Consider the following 18,320-nt stretch of genomic DNA (forward strand, 5'->3'; position numbering starts at 1 on the left):
TGGTATTGGGTACTTAGCATAGGTCTTTTAAACCTAGAAAGTGAATACTATTATTATCTTAATATTTCATAATTAAAGAAACAAACTGACCCCCTTTTGAATTATGAGGTCCCTAAAGTATATAATATGATTTTGATTTGGGGAGAGACAGCATACTTTAATTCTGTGTTTGCAACTTTTAAACAACAGACTCTCTCCCTGTGTTTTATTAGGAATAATAACGAACACTTACTGAGTGTTTGCTGTGTGCCAGCCACTGTGCTAAGTGCTTTTTTATGTTTTACCTCACATGAGCTCTATGAGGTCAGTACTGTTGTTATCCCCATAGTACTGATAAAGACACTGGAGGCAAGGAGAAATGATTTGCCTAAGTGACCAGAGTTTGTAATGAGGCTTATTGGGCAGGCAGTCTGATTCCACAACCTGGTTCCCGATCCCTGTGTTGTAGGAGGCAAAACCGCATGTGTTGTGAGGACTGCAGCTCTGGAGCTCAGCTGTCTGAACTCAGATCTAAGCTCAGGCACTAATCGGATGACCTTAGGCAAATGGCTTCTTTGTGCCTTGGTTTCTTCTTCTGTAAAACCAGATATAAATATTAAGATTTGAGAGTCTTTGCTAAACTGCATTTATGAGGTCATGATCCGTTTTCTGACTTTGGTAGTAATCCAGGGATAGTTTCACTGTTGACCACCTGTATGCCTTGGAGGTCCCAGTGCTCAGTGCTCAGACCTCTTCTTTGGATCACTCATCACCTCCCAGTGGAAGGAGTCTCCTCCAGCCCCAGGCTTTAAGTGCATTTAGGGTGCCTTTGAGTCCTAAACTCATAGTCAGCCTGGATCTCTTCCTGAACTTTAGACTTGTACATTCAACCTCCCACTTGACATCTCCACCCAGATATCATCTGCTCTTCTCCGACTTGACATGTACAAACCTGTTCCTCCTGCAGGCTTTCCATCTTACTAAGCGGCACCTGTTTTTCTACTGGCACAGGCCAGAAGTCTTAAGAGTTGTTTTTCTCTCATAATTCACATTTAGTAGCAAAGCCCATTAGCATTACCTTGAAAACATATAGAATCTGATCACTCTGGGTACTTCATTCAATCCAATCCCATCTTTTGCCTGATTATTGCAGTAACCTGCTGAGTGGTCTTCTTGGCACTCTCATTCTGTGAGACACACACCTTTCAACCTGTTACCGAGAGTGATTTGTCTAAACCACAGGCAGGTCATGTCTGTCCTCTCCGCATAACTCTCCAGTAGTTCCTTGTATTGCTTAAAGTCAAAGTCAGAATCTTTACAGTGGTTTACAAGGCCCTACACTCTGGCATAGCCACTTCTCTTCCTCTCGCTTTAGCCATGCTGTCCTGTGGTTCTTTGAACCAGGGAAGCTCACACCTGCCTCCAGGCCTTTGCACTTTCTGTATCCTCTGCTTGGAACACTTTTCCCGTTTATGCCCTCTTTCCTTTAGAATCTGCTCAACTGCTACCTTATCTAAGAGGCCTTCCGTATTCTAATAAAAGGGCAGCTCCTATACCAGCATTCCCTATTCCCTTATCCTCTGTAGCACTTATTATCATCTTGTATTCAAATATATTTGTTTGTCCCCTCCCCCATACTCTAAACTCCTGCTAGAATATAAGCTGTATAGTTGCAGGGTCTTGGTTTTGTTCATTATTGTATCCCTGGGTCTGGAACAGTGCCTAATACATAGTAAATGCTCAGTGAATATTTTTTTAATGCAAGCATGAATGGAAACATCTAATCCACTAGGTAAGCAGGGTTACCACAAAGTATGTGGACTGATACTGGCATTCTTGAAATCCAGAGTTGAGGGTTGGCCTAGGCAGCCGTATTTTAATAGTCCTCATAACGCTCTGAGGAAGGATCCCTGAGATGCCCATATTGAGGACACAGGGATGTGGTGGAGGACTTGCTGCTAGAAGCACTGGGTTTCTGTTCTGTGAATTAGCATGTGATTTTGGACAATTCACTGCCACTCCCCATTTTTCTCATTTCAAATGGAAATGTAAAATAATACTTCAACTTTTATATGAATAGCAAATGAGGTTATGTGAAATTACTTTATAAATGATAAGACCAATTATACAAATACTGTTTCATATTACCATGGCTTTTGTTACTCTAATCATCTTTAAGAAATGTAAGAGATTCTTTTAAGAATATCAGATTTTAAAAATTGAAGTAGTTCCTATAGTCCTTGTTTAGATGGTTTACATCTAGACATTTGGGGCATGATCATCGGATGTTTTAGTACATGATATGCTACTATAAATCCTGATTTTTTTTTTTTTTTTGATACTCAATAAGAATTTTTTCTCTTTCACAGGATGCAAATCACTCGCTTTGTCTGAGTGACTTGAGTCTTCTGTCCACAGATTCTGAATTTCGAGAAAATTCCAATATAGTAAGTATAGCTGTGATATGGGTACTAGAAAAATAAGTGCAAGAATTGAGCACTTGAGTTGGTGAGAAAATTGAGGGAGACCAGTTTTTGAAGTCTTCCAAATTTAGTTGTGTTCCGTTCACAACTATTCAATGCGATAGGAACAGAGACTAAATTACTATTTAAGGTTTAGAGTTTTCTGATTTTATTTCTGTGTTATTGTTTTTTAATACGAGCTCTCAGAGAGAGGTTGTTCTTTCTGATACCTAATGCCTTTTGATCCAGATCACTCACTTGATAACCTCCTGGCCTCAGAAAATTTCTTTCTTTATTCATTGACCAAATATTAATCAGGTGCCTACTCCATCAGGCAGTGTACTGGTGCTGAGCTTGTAGTGGTAAAAATGTAGGTGTGGTTTGTCCTTGAGGAGCTTAAAATTAGTCTCCATAAAGGAGAACCAAAATTCTAGTCTCCAGACTTTTGAAACCCCGCCAGTCGGATCTGAGTCAGTCTTTTCCTTTCTTTGAGCTCCCTACATTGAGGTTTTTAAGGCACCCTCCTCTTTGGGCCTCCTGCTAAAGGAAACCCCCCTATCCAGTTCACTGTTTGGCATTTCTCCTCCTTTCCCATGGCTCCGTGATGTGCCTTGCAGACCAACTGCATTAAGCCTTAACTCATGCTGCTCCTTGAGCATCTGTGTGTTTTACTGTGTCACCAGCACAGGTTGTTAGTGTGCAATTTTGTTGTTTTTCTTTGCTAAATAAATATAGCTTAGGTTAGAGTTTCTGGGTATATACACGGTAAATAAGAAGGAATCAGTGCGATAGGAACAGAGACTGAATGACTCAGGAATGCTTTGAAAAAGTATTTCTCAAAGTGGAGTAATCTGCAGCACTTCTGCTAGCGCAGGTTCTTGCTGCCACCCCAGCATTCCCTGTTCCCTTACCTGCCCCAGTTCCCTGGGAGGGGTACCTACACTACATTTTTATATACGCAGCCCAAGGCCTGGGTCTGGTCATGGCAGAGTCACTCTTATCAGACCAACTCTTGCATAGAAAACGAGATAGCCCTACTAGTGTGGCTCAGTGGTTGAATGTCAACCTATGAACCAGGAGGTCCCGGTTTAATTCCTGGTCAGGGGACATGCCTAGGTTTCAGGCATGTAGGTGGAGTGCAGGAGGCAGCTGATCAATGATTCTCTCTCATCGATGTTTCTATCTCTCCCTCTCCCTTCCTCTCTGAAATCAATAAAAATACATGTATATTTAAAAAAAAGATAACTATATATTTGGACAGAATATAAAAAAACAACTACTCGAAGGCACCAGAGAGCAACCCAAATAGGCAGAGGTAACCCTTGGAAGAAGGGGCCACCTGAAAGTTAGCAAAGGCACTTGGCTGGGTTTTCAGGTTTTATCACTTACCTGCTCAGTGCCAGCTCTGGTTGACACCAAACAAGGTGGCTAACACTCAGTAAACACTCAGTGCTACTGGCATGATAATCCAGAGGGCAGAGGTCAGGGCTACCAAAGCTCCTAGAAAATAAGGGGGCATAGCCTGGAAAGGAGAGAACCACAAAGGGGGATCCCCAAGTTATTTGTGTAAACTCTGTCCAGATCTCTAGTTGACCCCTGAACTGTGGCTGTGTGGCGCAGACCCTAAGTAGCCCAGCTAAGGCTAAAGAAGTGAACAAAGATTGCAGCTGCTGTCCACTGCAGGGAAGAGAGTGTGGCGCTAGAGTTCGCCCAGTCAATGGAATGTTAAAGCAAACACTCTTCCAAGTGTCAGAATCCAGAGTTTTTCTATAACATGTCATTTGCAATGTACAGAGTAACCCAGAATTAGTAAACATGAAAGAAACAAAACCATTATCCCTATGCAAGAGGAAAAGTAATCCTATGGAGACCCACCACAAGATACCCAGATGGGCCCTAACCGGTTTGGCTCAGTGGATAGAGCATCAGCCTGCGGACTCAAGGGTCCCAGGTTCGATTCCGGTCAAGGGCATATATACCTTGGTTGCGGGCACATCCCCAGTGGGGAGTGTGCAGGAGGCAGCTGATCAATGTTTCTCTCTCATCAATGTTTCTAATTCTCTATCCCTCTCCCTTCCTCTCTGTAAAAAATCAATAAAATATATATTTTTTTTAAAATGCCAGATGTTAGACTTGGTGGACAAGGATTTTTTTAAAAAATTCTCACTCGAGGATGTGTTTTACTGATTTTTATAAAGAGAAGAGAGAGGGAGATAGAGAGAGAAACATTGATTGGTTGCCTCTGTATTCCCTCCCCTGGGGATCAAACCCATAACCTATGTATGTGCCCTGACTGGGAATCAAACCCTTAATCTTCAGGTACCGACAATATTCCAACCAACTGAGCCACACTAGCAGGACTTCAGACAAGGATCTTTAAGTAGCTCAAAGGAATGTGCTTATAATGATTGAATATATAGAAAATATCAGCAGAGAAATAGACTATTAAAAAAAAAATGTACCAACTGGAAATTCTGGAACTGAAAATTTATGTGAAATAAAATATTCACTGATGAGCTTAGCAGCAGATTGGAAATTACAGAAGAAAGAATCAGTTAAGTTGAAAATAGGTCAGTAGAAATTAACCAACCAGAAGGGGAAAAAACCAAACCACTGTAAATAAGCACTTCATATGATTTTTATGCATATTCGCATTTCAGAGCTTGTGCTCTAAAAGAAATGTCTGTATTGGGTAGCCTTTTTGCCCTCTGAGCTGTGCAGCCTAAAATTTCTAGTTATAATAGCTCTTTAATCTCAGATTGTGTTAAATAGTTTAGGGGTTTGCTCCTGGCTAGGGCTGTGACGGATGATTGAGGAGCTTTCTGGAGCCTGGGGTCACCCGGTGAGGAATCTTGGTATGAGGGAACATTAAGTATGTGCTTATAAAAAACAGGACTGCTTTCCTACTACAGTTTACATCAGCAAGAGAGAGGCTGCTCTATCCCTTGGGGTCAAATTACATATTATGCCCTTACTACCCAGCATTTATTTCAGAATTGGAAATAGTCTCATTTTTAGCCTTTCAAGCTAAGGCTATACATTCCTTGAAGTCATAAGAATAATTTTGCATTGTTTTACTTTGCTTTAAAGAAATTGATTGTTAACATGAAATAGTAAATAAATACACCTTAATTTGTTCTTTCTATTTCCCTCGAGTATCTGGATAGTTTCTAATTTGGGGCCATGATGAATAGTGCTGTGAACACTCTTGTGCATAATCTTTTGGAGTCATGCAGGCTCATCAGTTAATGTTATTGTTGATGATTTGTAAACAAGAAGAACAAAAAAACAACCAAGAGGAAGTTGCAAAGTTTATGGTTTAGTGGTAGTTGTTAGCCCACTATTTTTCAAATTGAGTTGTACCTTGCTGTGACTGGTGTGTCTCAGGGGATTGAGCATTGGGCTGCTCACCCGAAGGGTTGCTGGTTCCATTTCCAGTCAAGGGCACATACTTGAGTTATCGGCTTGATCCCTGGTCCCGGTCAGGATGCATGTGAAAGGCAACCAATCAATATGTCTCTCTCATATAGACTTTTCTCTCTCTCTCTCCCTCTCTCTCTCTCTCTCTCTCTCTCTCTCTCTCTCTCTCTCTCTCTTTCTTCACTCTCTCTTCACTCTCTCTTCACTCTCTCTTCACTCTCTCTTCACTCTCCTTCTACTTTCTCTAAAAATCTATGGGAAATATATCCTTGGGATTAACAATAACAAGAAATGATCGTATCTCATTATTGGTTTATAAAATAGTATTTATAATCAGCATTTTAAGAACATCAATAGAATAGAAAATATTAGAAGACATTGGGTATAGTAAGGATAAGCTCTATTTCATAAACTCTCAATTCAGTTATACACATGGATATGTATGTTATATGAAATATCTATGTGTGTGTACATATATCTGTATGTGTGTGTATATATATATATATATATATATATATATATATATATATATACACACACACACACATACATACTCCATAATGTAAAACGTACTTCTTTGTATCACAATTAAAACTTTGAGGGCCGCCGAGACCGGTTTGGCTCAGTGGATAGAGCGTCGGCTTGGGGACTGAAGGGTCCCGGGTTCGATTCCGGTCAAGGGCATGTACCTTGGTTGCGGGCACATCCCCAGTAGGGGGTGTGCAAGAGGCAGCTGATCGATGACTCTTTCTCATCGATGTTTCTAACTTGCTATCTCTCTCCCTTCCTCTCTGTACAAAATCAATAAAATATATTTAAAAAAAAAAAAACAAAAAAAAAACTTTGAGGGCCACTGTCCTCCCTGTGGATGGAAGCTGGAAGGCTCACACAGATTTCTGCCTTCATCTCTGTCACACTGGCAGTCCGAGCCACCGAACTTCCCCTCTCAGCCTTCCAGATGGTGGGATCATGCTAGAGTATTAACTCAAAAGGGCAGTTTCCTCTCTGAGGACCTCCAGTGGGTGGACTGTTCTGCTGGGCACACTTTGCCCAGCCCCAGAGCGATTCTTCCCCCACAAGCAGAGTTGCTGCAGAATGACCTTAAAGTACAAGTTGGCATTGGGGCTCTCTGGCCGGCAGATAGGTTTTGTTTGGTTTATACGGTGTTTTTAAATGGATTTCAGTTACTTGCTTTTAATGACAAGTCAGTAGTCTTCACCAAATGATCCAAATTTGGGAATGAGCTTGAGCTCTGGTGCTCCCCATCCCGCAGAACCAAGGGGCAGGATTCCACTGAAGTTCCCGCCCCTTGTCCCTTGCTTCACTTATTTGTAGGACTTGTCTAGACTCTTGGAGGTTGCCTTTGCAACTCTTGTCCTACAAAATGAATGAGTGGAGATGGATTGCAGATAAAAGAATTGGTGTTTTCCCCTTCCCTTAACTAACAGGAAGCCTGGAGGTGGTCGTTTCATTTTATTTTCAAAAAATATATTTTTATTGCTTTCAGAGAGGAAGAAAGAGAAACATCAATGATGAGAGAGAATCATTGATAGGCTGCCTCCTGCACACGCTCTACTGGGGACCGAGCCTGCAACCTGAGCTTGTGCCCTTGACCAGAATCGAACCTGGGACCCTTCAGTCCACAGGCCACACTCTTTCCACTGAGCTAGGGCGAGGTGGTCATTTTATTTAATGCTTGTCAAGACTCAGGTCCTCAGAGTAATATGTGTTTGTTTGTTTCACATTTTATCTTTATAAATGCTGCTGACTCTTATTTGTAAGTTACAAAGAATCAATGTAATAACAAGACAATAGTGCATATAAAAGGATCACTATTGCCTGTCATTAAAAGTTCTTGATTCATTACCAGGTATACATATTAGAATATTATAGATGTTGTGTAATGACTTGAAAATTATTAACAATATATTATTACATGAGAAAAAACAAGTTGCAGGTAATGGGTATTATTCGATCCCATTTTATGTAGGATTTGGTCTTAGAGTATGGGTTGGCACACTTTTTTTGTAAAGGGCCAGATAGTAAATATATTACACTTCGTAGAGCATACGGTCTCGTCACAACTCCTCAGCTCTGCCGTTGTAGCTGGAACAATAAATGAACAAGCATGCCTGTGTGCCAGTAAAGCATTAGGGAAGCGGGCATTCAGCTGCTAGTCAGCTTGTCGGGTTCTGTTTTAGAGTATTTGAGGGCCCAGTGTTGAGTGTCCGAGGTTTAGGGACATAGATGTCACCTGAAAAGGAAAAGTTAGAAACAAGAAGCATATCAGAAGATCAGGTGGTTGTGCTGCTCTGTGTCCTCTGATTGTGAATAATTGCCTCCGATGGCGGGTCTCACATCATTGTCTTTGTCCATCAGACACAGGGCCAGGACCTCAGCACACTTTCACCAGCAACCATCTTTAAGTCCATGTTCCAGAATTCAGACGATACGGCAATTCAGGAAGATCCTCAACAGACAGGTTTGTTATGCAGTCTCTCTTCCTGCGCAGATCTCAGCACTGGGAAGGGGGATTCACACGCTGACTCTCTGAATGACGGCATGGTGGAAGATTATTTCAGTTTCTTTGAATGAAGTGACTTTCAGTGAGGGGTTAGAAAAGTGAGGGCCTTTCAGTTCAATTCCATCTTTTCCCCTACTTCCCTCAGCAAGGGTCTGCTTTTCCCTAGACCCTCAAAAAGGAGGGTCTCCTTTTCCAAAAGCTCTGGTTGGCTTTAAAAAATGAGAGGAACTGTGAGCTCTTCTGACGTGACACCATTTGTGAGAGGGTAGGATCCTCAGGCTTAGCTTAGACCGTGTTCGAAGGAGAATCTGCCGGAAGCCTGGCAGTAGTCAGAAAGGATGTCGAGCCCTATTTGTAGAAAAGCCTTACAACGCGTTTTTTTATGCTGAGACCTAAACTAGGTCTTCACATTTTGAAAGGGAGGTTGATTGTGAAGCCTGGTTCTTTGACCAGAGGTGTCATTAAATGAAAAGCAGAAAGCCAGCCTGCTAGCAATGAAGGAATTGGCCCCGACAGACTTCAGCTGTCTTTGGTTTAGCTCCTAGTGACTGTGTTTTTGTGGCTCATGTAAGGCTTGGGATATGTATATATGTTTCTATTTCTTTTTTTTGCCAGCTGCCTTGATTGAAAGTTTTAATGGTGATGCAGAGTCAGTCAATGATGTTCCGCCACCCACAGGAAATTCAGCATCTTTATCTCTTCCACTTGTACTGCAGCCTGGCATCTCCGAGCCACCCCAGCCTCTACTACCAGCCTCAGCACCGTCTGCTCCTCCGCCTGCTCCCTCCTTAGGACCTGGTTCCCAGCAAGCTGCATTTGGCAACCCCCCTGCTCTCTTACAACCTCCAGAAGTGCCTGTCCCCCACAGCACACAGTTTGCTGCTAATCATCAAGAGTTTCTTCCGCACCCTCAGGCACCACAGCCCGTCGTACCGGGACTTTCTGTCGTTGCTGGGGCTCCTGCATCAGCAGCGGCAGTGACGTCAGCCGTGGCAGCAGCGCCCCAACCACAAAGTACTACTGAACCCCTGCCAGCCATGGTCCAGACTCTACCCCTGGGTGCCAACTCTGTCCTAACTAACAATCCCACTATAACCATCACCCCGACGCCCAGCACGGCTATCCTGCAGTCCAGCCTTGTCATGGGAGAACAGAACTTACAGTGGATATTGAATGGTGCCACCAGCTCACCACAAAACCAAGAACAAATGGTAAGTGTTACGTATAAACAGATCCAGTGGGTGAAGTGGCCTTACATAGGTGACATGTTCAGAGGCTTTTGCTCCAAAAAAGGACAGTGGCTGTCAAGCCCTGAAATATTTAATTCTGTCTCTCGGTCATCTTTCCCAGAATCAGGTGGTGTAAACCCAGGGAATGCTGTGGTCGGACCTACAGTAGGGAGGCAGAGAATCAGGCTTAGGTTTCCCGAGCAGTTGGCACTTGAACAAGTATTCCACCTGCATCTAATCCTGTCATCTAGGACAGGAGCGCAGCCGGCCAACTCCCGAGGCCCCAGAGCGGTTCAGGAAGCGCCTTCTGTCTCCAGGGCAGAGTCACACTGAGCGCGGGACTGACACCACCCCATCGGATGCACGTCAGAGAAATAATCTCTGCTCCCAGAGCCCACTTAGAAGCTATTTCCTCAAAGCGTTTGGTCTCGATGATAAGGAAATGATTTCATTGTTCAATTAAATATCTCAAAATAAACTATTTAGGGCTAAATAGTGAGAGCACTCAAATTCCATAAACAGGGTGCCAGCCACCTCTGGAAGCAACCTAGTTCCACTTTCAAATGGGAAGGTCTTTTCAATATTACGACCCAATCTGCTTCCATGTATTTTTTTATCATTTCTTTCTGAATCTGCCCGGGGAGCTGCATGGAACAAGTGTTGGCATTCCTTTTCCACACAACTCATTTTCGTGTATTTAAATATGGGTCTAATTTTCCCATCATTATTTTACAGTGTCATCTATAACTTAGCCAGAAACTTTCACATTCCTTCTAGATTTTCTTTATTTCCTAGAGGGATAAAAGACAAAGCCCTAGATCCAGAGACAAATGGCAGCGGGGAAGGAAGGGGGGTTAGGGATCAAACAAAGGACTTGTATAGTAGCGTAACCAATGGACACAGATACTGGGCCAGTGAGGGCTTGCCCTCAGGGGTGGTAGTGAGGGAAGTCAAGGGGTGAGACATATGTAAAATTTTAAACAATCATTAAAAAAAAAAGACAGTGTTTTGGAGTTAAGACTTGAAGATAGTCAATTTAATAGGAAGTGTACTAAAGTGATTAAGGTGATTTCTGGGCATGACTTTATAGTCCTACCTAATAGTAACATAAGTAGCTAATGTTTGCCGGGCACTCTCCACTCACCTAGGACTCTACATGCATGCTCTCATTTCATCCTTGCTGGGGTTCTTTGGTTATCATCCCCATTGTTACCGATGGGGAAACTGAGACTCTCCAAGGTTGAATCACTTGCCTGACTTTAACAACTAATAAGGACTGGAGTCAGGTGTGGCAGAGTTCAGGGCCCTCCCTTAGCCACTGCCCTGTGCTCGGGGCCTTCACCGGGGCTGTTCTGCCTGTGAGGTGCAGTCTCAGCCTGTTCTTAGCATCCATCTTAATCCTTGGGGGGATAAAGAACGTTCCAGCCTCTTAGAAGTTTTGGGGAATGGCAGAGAGCGGAGAGCTCAGAGGGGACTAGCCCTGGGGCTCCCTCTGAGATCATCAGCTTGAGAACAGCAACCTTGGAGGAGCCTTTGGGCACAGGGAACCGCTGGATTAGGCAGCTGGGCGGCAGCCAAGGAGTGGAGGACAAAGCCGGCTACATTGTCCACACGAATGTCAAACAGCGGGGTGACCTCATGCCAGAGCGCAAACAAAACGACTCTCAGTGCAGATCCCACAGCACCGAGCGTTCTCTCCCTCTTGGGGGACCATCACATCGGAGCTCTGCCATACACGGGTGCCATAAATGTGAATTTCTTGTTTTCCAGCAGCAAGCATCTAAAGTTGAGAAGGTGTTTTTTACCACTGCGGTACCAGTGGCCAGTAGCACAGGTATGTAATTCAATGTGAGCTTTAAAAGATAGTCAACTCTCTGGGCCCTTTGAGGCACAGTTGTTAATTGTTGCTTTGCCCGGTTTTTAAAATTTTGAAATCAAAATTGTCACATTGTATTGTTTATTTATTAGAGTATCTCATTCTTTATAACTGTTGGCGGTTAGTGCACTTACTAATGCCACTTTTAACATTTTTTTTTAAAACTAGTAACAGTTCTTTCCCATTCAGCTACAACTTTTAAATGTAGCCAGAAAAAAAATTTTTTTGAATCACAGTTAATGCTAAAGAGGGCAGTTGTTAATTCACTGGACTCTTTTCTAATTACCATAATGAAAAAATAGTATCTGGGTCAGAAACTGTATAGAACTAAAAGTTCCCTTCCCCCCCCCCCCAAACTCTTTATGTTATGGATTAAGAAACTGAGGCCCTGAAAGGTTAAATGACTCCCCCAGAGTCACAGAGGAGTTTGCGGCAGAGCCAAAGCACGAGTTCTCAGGCCTCCTGGCTCCCACACTGCTCTCCTGCCCCTTGGTCTCTAGGGCTTTTGAGACACACAAAGCCTGTCTGAGTTCAGAGTGTGTGCACATGAGGCTGGTTGTGTAGAAGGAGGTTTTACGGACACCCACTGTGTGTTAGAGAAGGCTGCAGAGATGAGTGAAATGTGCTGACGGAGCCTCGGGCAGGCAGAGCGAACAGTCCCATACAGTGCGGACAGAGGGACAAAAATGCTAGATGCGGGAGGAATGCAGGAGCTCTCAGTGCCAGGAAGCTGCCTAGGGCCGGCCCTAGGTGTAAGCCTGCTGGAAACACTGCCTGGAGCATCCGAGGGGTCAGGGGAGTGACCTGGGCCTTCGGAGCTAAGAAGAGTAAGTTCTCCAGAACAGCCTGGGAGTTTAGGCCACAGGAAGCACCCATAGGCTCAGAGGTAAAAGACAAAAATAAAACATGTCAGGAAAAGGGAGGCATCCGCCGCCCTGGCTGGCATGGAGGGTGCAGGGGAGAGGATGGCTGGAAACAAGGCTGGAAATACAGGGCACATCTTGAGGGACTTTGTCATGGCACATGGCATCCACCCTCTCCATCATCATTCCCGCCTCCATGGCACGCAGCTCTCACCTAGTCTAGATCCCCCTGTGCCCTGCAGCCACTTGAAGAGCAGTCTCTCTCGCCTCTCTCGCAGGGAGCTCTGTACAGCAGATTGGCCTCAGTGTTCCTGTGATCATCATCAAGCAAGAAGAGGCGTGTCAGTGTCAGTGCGCATGCCGGGACTCTGCTAAGGAGCGGGCGGCTGGCAGGAGAAAGGGCTGTTCCTCCCCTCCCCCTCCAGAGCCAAGCCCCCAGCCTCCTGAGGGGCCCAGCCTGAAGCTTCCACCACAGACTTTCTCCTCACCTTCTGTCCCCCTGTCCTCCTCCTCCTCCATCTCCTCTTCCTGTGAGCAAAGCAGACAAGCAGAGACTCCTCCAGACCCTCAGACAGAAACGTTAAGTGCCATGGATGTGTCAGAGTTTCTGTCCCTGGACACACCGTCCAACCTGATTCCCATTGAAGCACTACTGCAGGGGGAGGAGGAGCTGGGCCTGAGCAGCAGCTTCTCCAAGTGAAAGGCCGACGGTGCTCCCCTCCGGGAAGAGAGGGCGAGCGGGAAGCACACGTAGGTGCAATGTCTACCATCATGGGATCGGTAATTTGAAGGATGAAGAAATCTATTTGAAATCCTCAGCTTTCGGATATATTTTCTTTATTCATATCCCAGGAGCATCCATTTTAAGGAACTGATCTTTGGGAAGAAAAAAAACACAAAACAAAACAAAAAAAAAAGCTAAGTTATAAATGAACTGTTTGGCTGCACTGTATGTCACTTTTGCTTATTGTCATGTGAACTTGGAAATTAAGGTTACTCGTATGCATAAAAATTCCAAGTGAAAGGGTGTGGTTTCCATCAGTCTGATGTTGCCCATCACTTGCACTGGGGCCTTGTGGTCTGGACAGTAGAATTCAGTGTGTCAGGTGTTGTTCCTCCCTGTGCGTCTTTTGAGCCTGAGGCTGAAGCTTGCTCCAAAAGCCAGCCCCTCACTCCATCAAAGAGGGAAGTGGCAAAGGCAGGTCAGACAGCCGTGAGCCGGACGGGAATTGGGTGAGATGGTTTTGATATTTGCACTTGGTGTCAGTGGAGCTCGGAGTGACTGTGGCAGGTGTCGTCTGCATCTAGCTGCAGCACAGATGGGCAGCTAAAAGCCTGGCTGGAAGCTGTAGGGAGGATCTGGTTCTGCAGGGGCCCGAGCCAGCTGTTTGCTACCTGCCAATGGCGTGTGTGCAGAGCAGGCTCTAGCAACGTGATCACAGTCTCTCAATTGGTTGCCAGGATTTGCAGGTCACAGCGAATTTTTCTTGGGGAACATCCCTGTTTTGTCCTAGCGTGGACATGTGGGTGTATGGCCAGTTGCTGATCGGTGCTCTGCCTTCCTTTAATGGTAGTTCTCTTCTTCGGAGCAAAAGAGCCGCATTTTTCTTATCGATGAGGGAGGTTTTTTAAGGTGGCATGTAATTGGCAGGCCAGGTTTCCTGGTTCCAGGTTCTAGCCAGGCTTTTGGTTGCCCCTCCCATCTCCACCTCTCGCCCCTCTGGATTTTGCATACAGCCGAGTACAGTGCAAAGAAGGATGTGACTTGCTCAGCTTAGTCACATGATTTCTAAACAAAAACAAAAAATAAACAAAAAAAAAAACAAACACAAAACGATGATCTTCTACTCAGGGTAAAACAAAAAAATTCCCCTTCCACCAAAAAGCCTGAAATGTTGCAATAAGTTATCTCATTTGGAATGTTTCATTAAGTTGTGTTATAGGAAAGAAGAATTGTTTTTTTTGATTTGTGTATAGAATTACAACCATCTGTCTGCCTTTGGCTCCAAGTCATTGCCTCTAAACATAAAATACAGCCCACACTAAAATGGAAAATTTCTCTCAACTGGCTATCTTAATGTTAGTCAAAAGCGCTCACCAAGCTCACTGAGCTCAGAAGCTGGGCATGGCCCCGTGTCTATAGACTAGGCCTCCTCCCCACCTTGAGCAAACAGGTCTGCTCTTCTGAGTCAATAATGTTGGGCAGAAAGTAGCCATAATCTTGCCTTCCTTTTCCCACTCCCTAATGTAAAATGAGCTGCATTTGCCACTCCTGTCTCTGAGCCATACTCAAGGCCAGCCAAGACAGTATCCAGAGCAGATCATTTTGGGAGTCAGAAGCCCAGCATTTAACAGGACATTCAGGGACAGACTTGGACAAGAGGGCAGTGGTGGTGAACACTGTCACTGCAATGAGAAGTGGGCTTAGCCACAAGCAGCTGCTGGCTTCTCATTCCAGGAGTCTAGGCAGGAGAATGAGTTTCCTTTTAACCTGCACTCTCCTCCCCAAAAGGCTGGCGGGTTCTGGGACCATTGACCTCAGCAGGCGTTGATAAGGCAGGAGGAATCTTCTAGTACCACAGTGAGTCGGTCCTGGAAAACCAGCTGCTGAGCGTGGCTTGTCCTTGGCTCTGTGGACCAGGCACCATAGGAAGCCTTGAGGTAGGACACTTGTGTTTTCTCTGCCTCTTCTGCGAGAGACCAGCACAATACAATCCCAAAGGTAGTTCGCATTGGAGGGCAGGAATGACCTCTTCCCACTCCCTAGAGTCACCTGGGACTGAGTTCCCTGGGAGCAGGTGGGGGACAGGAGCCCAGGGAAAGCTGCAGGAAGCGTCCATGGTTTAAATGTTGCTTCTTTCTGGTAGCCAGACCTGCTACCTTGTTGAGCCTGCCCAGTCAGTGGCTTTTCTACTCCAAAGATTGGGAGTGATGCGGAAGCATCTCAAAATAGTGTTGAGGTGGACAGATTTTTCTAGTTGCAGAATCTGCCTTTTGAGGAGGATTCAAGATTACGAGGACAACTATCAAACCCAGTCAACTTTTAAAAAATGGTCAGTGAGTGGTTGTAAAGAAGAGCAGGTTTATTCCACAGGATAGACAATCTTTCCTTCCTCCTCCAGCACGCTCCCTCCCCACCTCCTCTGCGAACCTGGCCTTTGGTGCCAAGGACCGTGGAGAAGAGCAGGCCGCTGGCTACCGTGGATCCAGGCAGAGCCTTCATGGAGTGTGGCTTCCAAACCTGGAGTGAGCCTAGGCTAAGGTTAGAGAAGGTCTGCAGACTTCTGCCAGGTGAAATCAAGCCTTTTTCTTCCCATGGTAACCTCAACCATTTCCACCCTGTGGGTTTATACTTCCGGTTCCCACTTAGCATCTGCAGTTATACTGCTCCTGTACAGGGTGCTAGTCAGCATCAGGGATTGGAGTGCATGGGCTCAGGAGGTGGAAGGGAACTTTGGCTGGCACCACCAAACTGCCTTAGTGGCTTTGGCCCTTCCCAGGCATTGAGGGAAAGTGGCCCTGCCTTCCCTGTGGGCGTCTGGTCAGCCTCGTGGGGACATCAACGGTTTGGTGGCAGGAATTAGTGTCATTTATTGAATCCCCTGCCCCACCTCCTTTCCGAGGGAGATCTTGGTACAAAGCCCGGAGGGGCCTTCATGTGTGAAGACCTCTGCGGGTAGAAGCAAGGGACTTGAGTTTACCACCTCTGGGAGAGTCAGTAGCTTGGAGAGTCAAGGCAGTGGACTGATGGGTGTAATGGAGGAGGGAAGGGTTTCTGAGAGACTTTGTATAATGCTGAATGTGTCCAGAGGGATGAGTTTGCAGAACCTCATATTGGTATATTAAAGAAATAATAAAATAAAAAGCACTTTAGGTTATTTTATCTTTAACCCAATTGCTGCAATTTCTTTTGTGTGTGTGTGTGTGTGTGTGTGTGTGAGTGTGTGTGTATGTGCGTGTGCTTCCCACAAAGTTTTATTTTTTGCTTAGAATAAAAAGTTAAATTGAGGTGTGAAAAGAAAAGCACTTACCTTGGTGCAATATGTGTAGCTTGATGGTCGTTGTCCCATGTGGCCCTGGCCTCGAATCTTCTGCTCCATCAGCCCTGTACCAGGAGGCTGTCTGTAGGGAAACACTATTATGCATTCTCAGCAACTGCTCAAACTATGCAAGCCTTCCCTGTGCGCCTGAGGGCGCCCCCTCAGGCTCTCTAAAGAACTGCGGGTCCTGTTTTCTGCTGACTGTTGAGGCCCTTTTGCATCTCTTCTTGCACCCTTACCATCTTCCCCCCTTCACCATTACAAAGTGATGCCTGAAAGGAAGGAACAGGATGCTTCTAGGTAGAAACCTGGCACCTTCTAAACGTTTATATTTGTAATCACGTCCATTGTCCTTAATCTTAAAAGACTTCTCCAGAATCACCAAAACCATTGATTTGTGGAACTTGCAACAGTATTGCTAAAGACTTTTCAGTTTTCCTAATCACCAATCAGAAATATGTTTGGGGAGGTGTCAGAGGTGGAGAGGCAACATAAGCCATTTCCTTCCGCTCCCACACTGCCCCTATTGGCTCTTTATGCAAAAAGGCCTCCAGCCTTCCTTAAATCCTTAAACAAAGCTGTTCATGATTTGCTTTATCAACTTTTCCCCTTTCCCCTCACTCCTCTCTCGTTTCCCCTGCCACCCCATTTTCCTTCATTCTCAGGCTACTACTATACAATGGGAAAGTTTGAAAAAACTTCAGCCAAAGCAGAAAGATTTCCCTAGATCCAATATGCAAATGCTTCTGCTGTGACATTGATCAGAATTGTTCATTCCTTAATACTGGGGAGGGAGGAGGCAAGAAAACTGAATTCTACATATTTCTGATTGGTAACCAGACAGGCCGTCTCCTGTGGGACAGTCTTGGGGGAGAGAGAAAGGGTCCTTCGTTTCCCCTCATGCCCTTTGGGGAAGCTGATGACCACCGTCTGGGCATTTCTCACTGTGAAGCCTGTTCTAGAGGGCTTCTCAATCTGCACTGAAAATGCAAATTAAACTGGATCTTTATGTGAATGTGTACATAGCACAGCCTTTTTACTGGATGCAAAGTTTAAAACCACATGCTGCCCTTTTGGTGGTGTGCCTGCTGGGCCAAAAAACTGGGTGATAACGCAGTGTCACTTTCTCAGCTCAATGCAGTTTCTACTCTTTTTCTTATGGGGAAGTTTTTCATAAAACCCTTTTTCACCAGAACCAAGGGTGTTTTTTTCTTCAATATCCTTGTTATCCTCACAGTGGTGCCAAGTCAGAGGCCTCTCCTGCCCTCTCCCCTGTCCTCAGGCCTCCCCTAGGGCGATGTGTGACTCTAGTCCTCTTGTTTTTGGTGAATGTGGGGGTGGGGGTCAGAGTTCCAGGTGGTTGTTTCCTTTCACTGCCAATTCCTAGACCCGTTTGGGGAAGGTGGTTGGAAACTTGGATTTGCTGAATCTCTGGCTTAGACCTTCCGGCCCCGAAGGCAAGACCCACAGAGCCTTTTTTTTTTTTTTTTTTTTGACATACACTAGTCATTGGCTGAAGGTCTTGGTGACAGTTCTCTAAAACCCAATAGTTTTATTTGGATTATGGAAAGCCTAGCAAATTTAAGTGTGAAACATGGGAACAACAGATTTTCACTGAGCGATATGAAAACGTTACAGGTTCAGTACTTCCAAAGGAAGAAACCTCCAAACCCAAAAAAAAGAGTAAATATGAATTTGTATTTTTGAAGAATGTGAAATAATGGTGTTTGCTTAATTGCTCATTTTGTATAAACTTAATATTGTACTTTAAGATATCTGCTAAGAAGTGAAAATTTAACTTTTTGGAATTGAAAAAGCAATATTAAATACTAATGAGATCCTAATTAAATGCTTATTTAAATCTGGTAGTTATCTGTGGTATTTCTTCCCAACCCTGCCAGCTTTCACCCACTTCCTCCCTCCCCAG

General features: G+C 44.7%; 1 protein-coding gene across 2 annotated transcripts in view; it reads left to right on the forward strand.

The window, feature by feature from the left end:
- Positions 1-18,254, forward strand: part of MTF1 (metal regulatory transcription factor 1) — a 43,294-nt gene extending 25,040 nt beyond the window's left edge. The window contains exons 7-11 of one of the 2 annotated variants that reach the window (XM_084873279.1): positions 2,349-2,426; positions 8,241-8,343; positions 9,001-9,596; positions 11,388-11,448; positions 12,632-18,254. In XM_084873279.1, the coding sequence (XP_084729405.1) occupies positions 2,349-2,426; positions 8,241-8,343; positions 9,001-9,596; positions 11,388-11,448; positions 12,632-13,053 (1,260 nt within the window). In that variant the 3' untranslated portion in view covers positions 13,054-18,254. Of the gene's footprint in view, positions 1-2,348; positions 2,427-8,240; positions 8,344-9,000; positions 9,597-11,384; positions 11,449-12,631 lie in introns of both variants that reach the window. The other variant, XM_084873278.1, reaches the window with a different exon arrangement.
- Positions 18,255-18,320: the final 66 nt, after the last annotated feature.

Source organism: Pipistrellus hanaki (assembly GCF_964339955.1).
Source record: "Pipistrellus hanaki genome assembly, chromosome: 2".
In the NCBI taxonomy this organism is placed as follows: domain Eukaryota; kingdom Metazoa; phylum Chordata; class Mammalia; order Chiroptera; family Vespertilionidae; genus Pipistrellus; species Pipistrellus hanaki.